The sequence below is a fragment of the Saccoglossus kowalevskii genome, chromosome 9 (assembly GCF_978046115.1).
Source record: "Saccoglossus kowalevskii chromosome 9, keSacKowa6.1, whole genome shotgun sequence".
In the NCBI taxonomy this organism is placed as follows: domain Eukaryota; kingdom Metazoa; phylum Hemichordata; class Enteropneusta; family Harrimaniidae; genus Saccoglossus; species Saccoglossus kowalevskii.
This window is the reverse complement of record NC_140649.1, coordinates 20,403,996-20,413,023: the sequence shown is the minus strand read 5'-3', so window position 1 is coordinate 20,413,023 and position 9,028 is coordinate 20,403,996. Positions and strand designations below refer to the sequence as shown.

At 37.1% G+C, this 9,028-nt stretch overlaps 1 protein-coding gene across 1 annotated transcript; it reads right to left on the bottom strand.

Annotated features, from left to right (window-relative positions):
- Nucleotides 1-2,799: 2,799 nt before the first annotated feature.
- Nucleotides 2,800-7,109, bottom strand: LOC100371964 (monocarboxylate transporter 13-like). The gene is made up of 4 exons (XM_078007345.2): nt 6,911-7,109; nt 6,175-6,318; nt 3,209-4,096; nt 2,800-2,942 (listed from the first exon to the last, which is right to left on the bottom strand). Exons 1-4 carry the CDS (start codon nt 7,107-7,109, stop codon nt 2,800-2,802), a joined length of 1,374 nt encoding a protein of 457 aa, XP_077863471.2.
- Between the last annotated feature and the right edge of the window lie 1,919 nt (nt 7,110-9,028).

Below are 9,028 nucleotides of genomic sequence, written 5' to 3'. Positions count from 1 at the left end.
CGAAACTGGTGGCAATCTCATATATATGTGCATTTTATATCTGGTTGATCGCTACAGGATATATTATAAACATTAAGCACAATGTTGCATGACGTTTCAAGTTACGAGGCACAAATTGTATACAGGGTATTTCCTCTTTTGTGACATCAACATATATCCTATCTGGAATTAACCGGAGGCATGCAATGACATTAGTGTACGCTACGCAATTGTTTAATTAAGCTTTTGCCTCCATTGTTCATAGATGTCCCTGAGGACTCTCCTCTATTAATGGGCGTACACAAAGTGATAACTTCGAGCGTCAATACATTGGACATAAATGTGTATTTTGCCTCTTGTATTATTGTATTGTACTCGGCCTCTTTTTTTATTGCATTCACCCCCCCCCGGTTGTATATATTTAAACGCGTATGTATTGTTGTACTGAAATATTGCATTCTCAGCACATGTCATGTTTTACCGCCGTTGGGTTGAAATAGACCATTTTCCGTACACTGCGAGAATCACGCGTTATGCGTGAAATCGAACGTAAAAACAGGACAAACAAAGGTCATAGCGTCGTAGTCGCATCAAACATCGCGTGGGATTCGACAAACGCGAAAGTATTTTGGGGACATTTCCATGCTTAATAATGTGCTGTCCACATTTGATGATAGGCAATTTCGATTAAGTAAGGGTATTCGGAAGCAATATTCCTCTGTCGAAGATCGGCCGGTCGGTGTGAGCTACGAAATAAGGAAATTCGAGTTCAAAATCAAATCGTTCGATTTTTGCGGCAGACGTTCGACGCGCGTCTTTCATGCATCTCGCGAGATCTCGCAATTGTACGGAAAATCACCTATAATATCCAGCTTCAAAATGTTAATCTTTTACAATAGAGTTTCCCGATCGTGAACGCGCAGGGTTTTTTTTATATTCGTACTTGCATGGGTCAAATTACCTTAACTGCCTTATCTTTAAAAATGGTAAATACGAACATTTCAGGGTTAATTTGAGCAGAGTGTTTACATGACATTACTTTATATCGCATTACATTACATTGCATGTGTTTGATTTGCATTGCAACTAAACAAGGCTGGTGACTTTTAAATTTTAGGGAAGAACTTTTAAATCACCATTTATCGACAGGGCATAGAAACACGACATTCAATGGATCGCAATGCCACTATGAATGTAGGCAGTTGGATGACATTTATATATTTATTTTTAAATCGGGTAGTTATATATAATGCAGATTCAATTCATTCGTGTTTGTCATAGCCCATAAGAAGCTCTCACGCTAATAAAAACAACCTCTTACGACGTCGCATGTGATTATAGAATCAGTGTGATAAGTACGATACGTTTAAGAATAAATATTTGTAAATGTTTTCCATCTTCCCATTGGTTCAATACATTCAGACGGGGTACATCTACCACCGCAACACTTGACTCCAGTGTGAGATGGTTAGTAAATTTATGTTGTTTTTATCTGATTGTTATGTGACAGTTCAACCTTGGGCACCTTGTGTATCTCTCACATATTGCGAAAACATGTTCCAATCTTTCAGCTGCAATTATGCAGTGTTACTGACTAATACAAGAAACACATTTAATATTAATTTTGATTGAAGTGGATGTTCACTATCCTGTCATCTTAAATGATCTAATCAGTACGCTGTATTTAATCATTTTAGAGTGTAATTAAACAAATCAAACATTGATTGAATGATCGAAACAGACTCTGTAAGTTGCGATAGGTACGTTCTGTTCTGTTTTCGGAGATAGTACCGAATATAATAATGTACGACATATTAAAAATCGGAAAAGCAATAAAGAATACAAATATGCTGTATGAAAAGAATCTGAAATTCATTGGTACAATCATGTACGGTCAATCGATACATTCGAGTCACGCATTTCGTCACGCATTTCGTCACGAATGTTACAATCCGGAACTGCTGAACGATTATTGCATATTCATCGCAAAGGTCATTTTTTTCTCTCTGCTCAATGAATCCAGAATCAACTGCAGGTGGATTATTACGTACTCGGTTTCGTGTAATTATTGGTCTAACATTATCTTATACCATTATAAACCGGAAGTATACGACATGGACTGAGACAGTGTGGCTTGTGGGTAAGGTTATGAATTGGATGCCGACGAAGCCCGGAGCACACAAGAGCTATCAGCTTGGGCACAATTCATTCGTGGCTGTTAGCTTCAGCAAATATCTTCCGTGTGCGCGCAACTTTACGCAAGATTTTAGTCACTCGTGGCGAAATGGTAAGTATCTATCGCCCACGGACTCGGAATTCGTGAATGATGACTAGAGAATCTTGTTGATATTTGGCCGGATTATCATGGTTTGTATGATGTAAGGTCAAATATTTAAAAAGACTATGCTGTATTTGAAATTGCTCAATAGATAATGACCATCTCCTGCGACATGCCGCTCTCAATCGACCACGACGACAGCGAAAAAGCAGCAAAAGCAACAGCGATATCTCGTCATCTTCGGATGACGAATCGGTCTCACTCCATTCTGCACAGTGTTTTTGATAGATTAAAACAATGTTTGAATAAATAAATCAGACGAGATTTTTAATATGTTATGCCACTGATTATTAATAAGGCCTAAGCAAGCAAAATTAATAGCAAAAATACAGTGATCACGGTTGTAATAGCAATACAGTTATTAACATAATGACCTATCAAAATGAAACATATGCAGAAGAATATATCTCATGGAAGACGTTTATTGGTAGTCAGGTGGCAGAGGTCAAGATTTTGTTGTTGTTTTATTTTCTTTATTATCATTATCTTCTTTCGTTGATTTTGTTTTGTCCTTGGCATCTTTTAATTATTATTTGTATGAACAGAAGAAATGCTGTTAATATCAATGTTCCACCAGCTAATATAAATGACAGATTGTAATTCAATGTTCCATCGTATAGCAAACCTGTAACAAGAAGAATAATAAAAATGGTGATGGTAAAATAATTTGGTCATATATCTGAAATTGTCAAAGAAAGTCGATTTACAAGAGGCCGTATGTCATTGCCAAATCACATTCGTAAGTCACCAAACTTTTTTTTACCGTGAGCAGGCCGAATTGTTACATTGCACAACTGATGAAAACGGACGTACGCAGAGCTAGACGATACTTATTTTATAAAGACTAACAAAACGTTCTATTGTTCCTATATGTGATTTTGTTTGGCTTACCTGCAAGTGGAGGACCAACTGTATTTCCAACACCCAAACTGAGCAATAGCCATCCAAATGCACTCGATAAATCGTGTGTTCCGACGCAAAGTTTCATGGAAACACCACACATAAGAGGGTATGCTATACTGTTAGCAAATCCGAATGTCGCAGCTATCAAGACTAGAATCATATAACTATCTGCAACGGGTACGAACAGAAGAGAAAGACCACTGACAAACCAGCCACACCCTGACACGAACATTGGTGACACATGCCCCAAGTCCACAAACCAACCATGTATGGCACTCCCGAACAAATTAGAAACACCAATAACTGTCATCAAGAAAGCAGCATTCATATTAGCTACCCCGACGGACACTGCATTGGCAACAAACAGCATCAAACCAATAAGAAAGCCTATGCCAGAAAAGAATCCACAGGCACATAAGACGCGGAACCAAGAGTTTCTGAAAAGATATAATCCAAGAACATCGCTGATTGTAGATTTGCTACCCGTATCACCTGTAGTTTTGTTCATCGTTGGTTCAATGAAATCTTGCGGAGTAAATTCATCTGTTTCATATTTATCCAGCGTATTTGCGCCAGTGGAAGAAGCAATATCCTCATACGAGCGTGGTGCATTGGTTAAGGCAATAACCCGATGTTGTTGAGATGGCGGTCGCATCACTAGTCCGGAGACAGCTATGTTTAAATTAATTGCTGACATAATGATGAACGCACCTCTCCACCCGTACGTGTCAATCAGCGATCGAGCAATTGGTGGGTATGCAAGCATACCAACAGCCATTCCAGAACACATAATACCGTTTGCCAAAGCGTGACGTTTATGGAAATACTGACCAACAATCACAATACATGGTCCATATGCACATCCATACCCGATGCCTGTAAAATACATTTATATTTTGTGTAGATAGTTGATTATTCAATAGTACTTAAATGGATAAATGCGGGATAGAGGAACACAAATACAAAAGTAATGTAATTCTACAGCACTGTTTTGAGGTACAAGTACCTCATTAGGAGCTTTATGTTTAATGATTCACTGTAATAACAAGCGTACACTATAAACTTCGCATGTTATCGCTTATCAACTAAAACGTTTAGGTTTAATTCTAACATAATATTGTCTTTGATATTACGGCCCCACCCTTTCAAAAAGTATTACGCGAAAGCGGCTACAAACACCAAATAAAATGTTAGTCTCTCCCACGGAGAAAGTTAGAAATATGGCCGCGTAGTTATGTCAAAACCCGGCATACAACTGCAACTTCTGTAAAAGCATCGACAAGTATCTCCTTGCTCAATCGACAAGTACTGTCAAAGTTAGCTATAATTACACTGACAGTAAAAAAAACAACACCAACTTGCGACTAATAAAAACACGACGATCGACAATACAAAAATAAATGAGCATTGTAATTGCCAGAAAAAACGGCATGGCTACTAGACAGGACATGTTTAAAGCCTGGAGTTTTATACTAGACAACAGTTACGCGAATAGTCAACACATCCAGCGTCCAGCGAAACATTGCGTTGGAATTATTGGAAACGAATCTAAAATCACACGTAATCAGGTCACTAGAAATGAGACAAGCGTTCACTCATAACAATATTATTATGGCAATGTTATGTGGCAATTAGAACCATGCATTTTATTTGATATGTTTGCGAAGTTTATCGTACATGCTCATTAATGCATGATACCTAGTAGGTCCAGATATTTTAAAATATTATGTTTTACTGTGGTAATGTAGAAGTCAATCAAATATCAAAGGATATTTCAAAAGTCTACACAAGATTTGAAAGATTCAAATTCCTGCTTTCACAATATTGGTTTTGAAACTGTTTGTCACACAATCGTAAAATACAGTGCAATTGTTGTTTGAGCACATTGTTCAATATGGCCATTCAATATAAACTGTTCAACTCTCTGCAAATACATCATTCTTAGTCTCGATTCTAGCTATTTTAGAAAGAAATGAAGTAATGAAAAACTTTTGTTTTTTATATTTTTGCTAAAACAAGGAATGTGTCGAGTTGTCTTATTTTGACAAAAAAGACAATGTCTTCATAAAAGGTGTGCACTATAGGGTCTGTCATAGCGATTGTATTTTGAAAGTAGGATATTACGGCAAAGATACGTCCCTGATGTCGATACTTTGTAAAGAAAATATATATCCTGCGAACTTAACAAAGATGTTCTTAATATGACAACTTAGCATACTGATAATGTCTTATTTCTAACAAACAGGTCACGTCATACCCATATTACTGTGCATTTATAGCAATTAGAAGCATTTGTAAAGGTCACAGTCTTCTAGGACCAGGACGGAGTAGTGATGACAGATTTCCTGACAAAGGGTACCACAATTACAGGAGCCTATTACGCTTCACTTTTGATGAAATTATGAGAAGCTATCAATATCAAGAGGCGGGGCAAGATCAGCAAAAGTATCCTCCTCCTACAGGACAACGCTCCGGTCCACAACTCGCATGTCGCCAGATGAGAAGCACGGGCGTGTGGCTATGAAACCCTCCCCCATTCCCCTTACTCTCCTGACCTTGCACCCTCTGACTTTCATCTCTTCCTAGCCATGAAGTTGTTTTTGAAATGAAAGCGTTTCCCAGATGATACAGAAGTTACGACGTGGTTGGAGGACCAACATGGGGTGTTCTACAAAAAACGGTGTCCAGAGCTGCATCAAACGAAGGGAGAAATGCATAACTCTGAGTGATTCCTATGTAGAGAAAGACTAATAACTGTGCCAAGTTTCATTGATCTCTTGCTATGCGAAATAGGTCAGGGGCATTACTTATTGAAAGCCCTTAGGTTTAATCACAGTTTGCTCAAATTCACCCCTTCTAGTAGCTCGCATAATATTCCCCAATAAAGCTTTATGAATACACTCGGAGTGCAACCTCAACAGCCAATGTTTTATCAATATATGTAATGAACTTACCAACTATGATTCCGTATGTTAAATATAAAACATACACACTATTAGCAAACGAACACAATGCAAGACCAACACTAGATACAATTCCACCAGTTACTACCAATGGCCTGGTTCCAAATCTGTTATTAAGGCTGCTGATTATGGGAGCTGTAAAATAGAAGAAAAAATGAAACATTTTCCATCAAGAAAGTCCAGATATAATCAACTCATTGATATCGAAAATTACTAGAGTTTAAAGCATGTTGTTCTTTATAACTGTAAACTGTGTTTTTTATATTCCTTTGCAAAGTCCAAAATCAAATTATATCAACCTTATTTAGACCATCTTAAGAAAGTGTACTCTTAATGAGAAACATTAGAGGAAAGATTAAGTTGACCATTGCCAAGTTATATGAAGATCAATGCCTAAAGATGTATATTTTATGTAAATGGCTGTCGAGATCTAGTGAGAAGGCAACGAGGGTTGTTTTTGCCCCTCTGATAGTGGTCTATTCTCCATACACATTCCGCCATCGTCCATTATTGCCCTGGTCTGTGTATCCATGGTAATTAAAACAATGACCGGAGAATAGTTGAAAATAAGATCTGAAGGGTATTTGCGGGATTTGTATATGTATTGTTTATTTAAATTGCAAAAGAATATTACATAATAAGAATATCCATTGTGATTAATCCCGCAAAAGAGGACGGCGTCATATACTAACTATACAAATGGGGTTTATAATTAAACTGCGCTTACATGGAATAAGCATTACCCCTGCTTGTAATGCTTGTATAGCAGATGTCTTTCCGGCACCTTCATCGAAATATTTCATGAATTCTACCATAAACACTCCCATACCAACTTGACAACCAAAATTCAAAGCATTAGTAATAAAGCTCCCTAAAACGACAATCCAGCCATGCCATCCGCCGTCTTCTTTGTAGACTAGCTTCATTGTCTGTTGCCCCGTTGTTGAATGGTCTATACCAGTTCTCTGTGTCAATCTATATTTGGGGATTTATTTCTGTAAGCAATAATTAGATTATTTAATATATCAAGGGAGAGATACAACAATTATGTCTGGCATTTTAATATAATTTTGAATAAATTTATTATTGTTATATTATTATATCCGGCAAGACAATGTACCTGTCAACTTCTGATTTATGCACACGCAGTAATTGCATTCTGCATGGTTTGTCACATTCCAAAACTCGGCGAGAATTCAGATCCTATTTTCATTCAAACCGCGAATCTCCTATGTCGTACGCGCATTTTATTTATGTAATAAATATTATATTATGGCAAGCCAAGAGTTTATTAATATTATTAACAATAATTTTGTTTTTTAAAATCATGCTTCATTTCCATGTTAATTTGTGCCATTCATTTTCCTTCTGTGACACCAAATTGTGCTTAACATACAGTGTATTTCAGCTGTGACCCCCCCCCCCAAATAATACATTTGGGAATAATTTGTACCTTTCGAGGGATTGGGGAACATTGTTAACTGAACCTTGCTTGTTATTGAAACACATGTTACACCCACACCCCGGTTCTAGAAATTGGGCACTCCCACTGAGGCTATTGCTAGATCAAGTAGAGGTCATGAGTACGATATCTATATATAAATAAATAAATATATAGCAAAAGCAAGTATGTCAATATAAATATCTTAGGCTTATAGGTCGCGGGGGTCACTTCCAACGTCATGTGCTCACCCAAGTCTAGAATTTAGTTAAACACGAATTCCCTAAGACTGACATTCCCTATTCCCAATTGAGTACAAGAACCCAGATTCCAACTAGATGGGAATAATTTGGACTATTTACGTTCAATATACACCATAGAAGCATAATAATCGCTTACCGCTTTTAGTCGCCTCTTGTACACTTTATTGTTGTCGGCAAGCTATGAGTTTGTTATATATCGTGTTGCTCGGATCGCCTCGTGTAAAGAAACCTTTAGACGACCTATATTTTATCAATGATCAAATAACATGAACACTATTTTCAGCTAAATATCTCATTAAATACAATACAAATATCAGCTGTTATGACATCTCTTATAGTTCATATTCAATTTCGTTTGAATAAATACATAAATCAGGTTCGATTTAACAACACGCTGACCTCAAATATGATCAAGTCAAAAACATGATTGCCTCGCCTGATAACATTGTTCGGCACAAGGTTTGAATCAAACATCCTCCACATTATACCACACCATTATACCAGTCACAGGGCATACAAGTAACGACCAACACGCCTGGTGTTTATATGAACAGTGGCAGGCCGAAGTTAGTAGAAAAATATGCTGATGCCATTCAAATATGAACTTGTTCATTACATACTTACTTATTATGATTCCATTCATTCATGATTATGCTGACCTTTAACAGGTAGGTTGTACAAACATAGGGCAATGATAGTTCCGGTGCCTTTTAGGGGTGGGTGGAGTGTTAAACTACTTTAATATAAGATATATGTTTTTTTGGAAATGGATTTCTCGCCTCTTTGGCTATTATCGTTGATTGTTTTCGCCAAAGTGATTCAAATCGCGAATTTTAGTGTCCTGGCCGTCTCTGATGAATAACCTATTTACAACTAGGTGTAAATAATTCCGAGCAGTCTGAATCTTTTCATGGTGACATGTCACAAATATTATCAAAGCAATATAACGTAAATCCATCGGGGAAGATGTCTATTATTGTTAGTAGTAGTAATTGTCAATTAATTTTTCCAATGTATAATGAAATGAACAGGTGCCGTTTTGTGCTAATAACATCTGCCAGATCACCTGTATGTTTGACTCATTAACATGACAGCTATGCAAAACTAATGCGTCACCATCCTAGCTTTTTTCTTGTTGAAC

Coding starts and splice junctions, on each gene's coding strand:
- LOC100371964 (XM_078007345.2), bottom strand. CDS start 7,109: ATGAAGCTAGTCTACAAAGAAGACGGCGGATGGCATGGCTGGATTGTC. Junction 6,319..6,910: donor AGGGGTAATGCTTATTCCAT/GTAAGCGCAGTT, acceptor TCTATTTTACAG/CTCCCATAATCAGCAGCCTT. Junction 4,097..6,174: donor AACATACGGAATCATAGTTG/GTAAGTTCATTA, acceptor TGTATTTTACAG/GCATCGGGTATGGATGTGCA.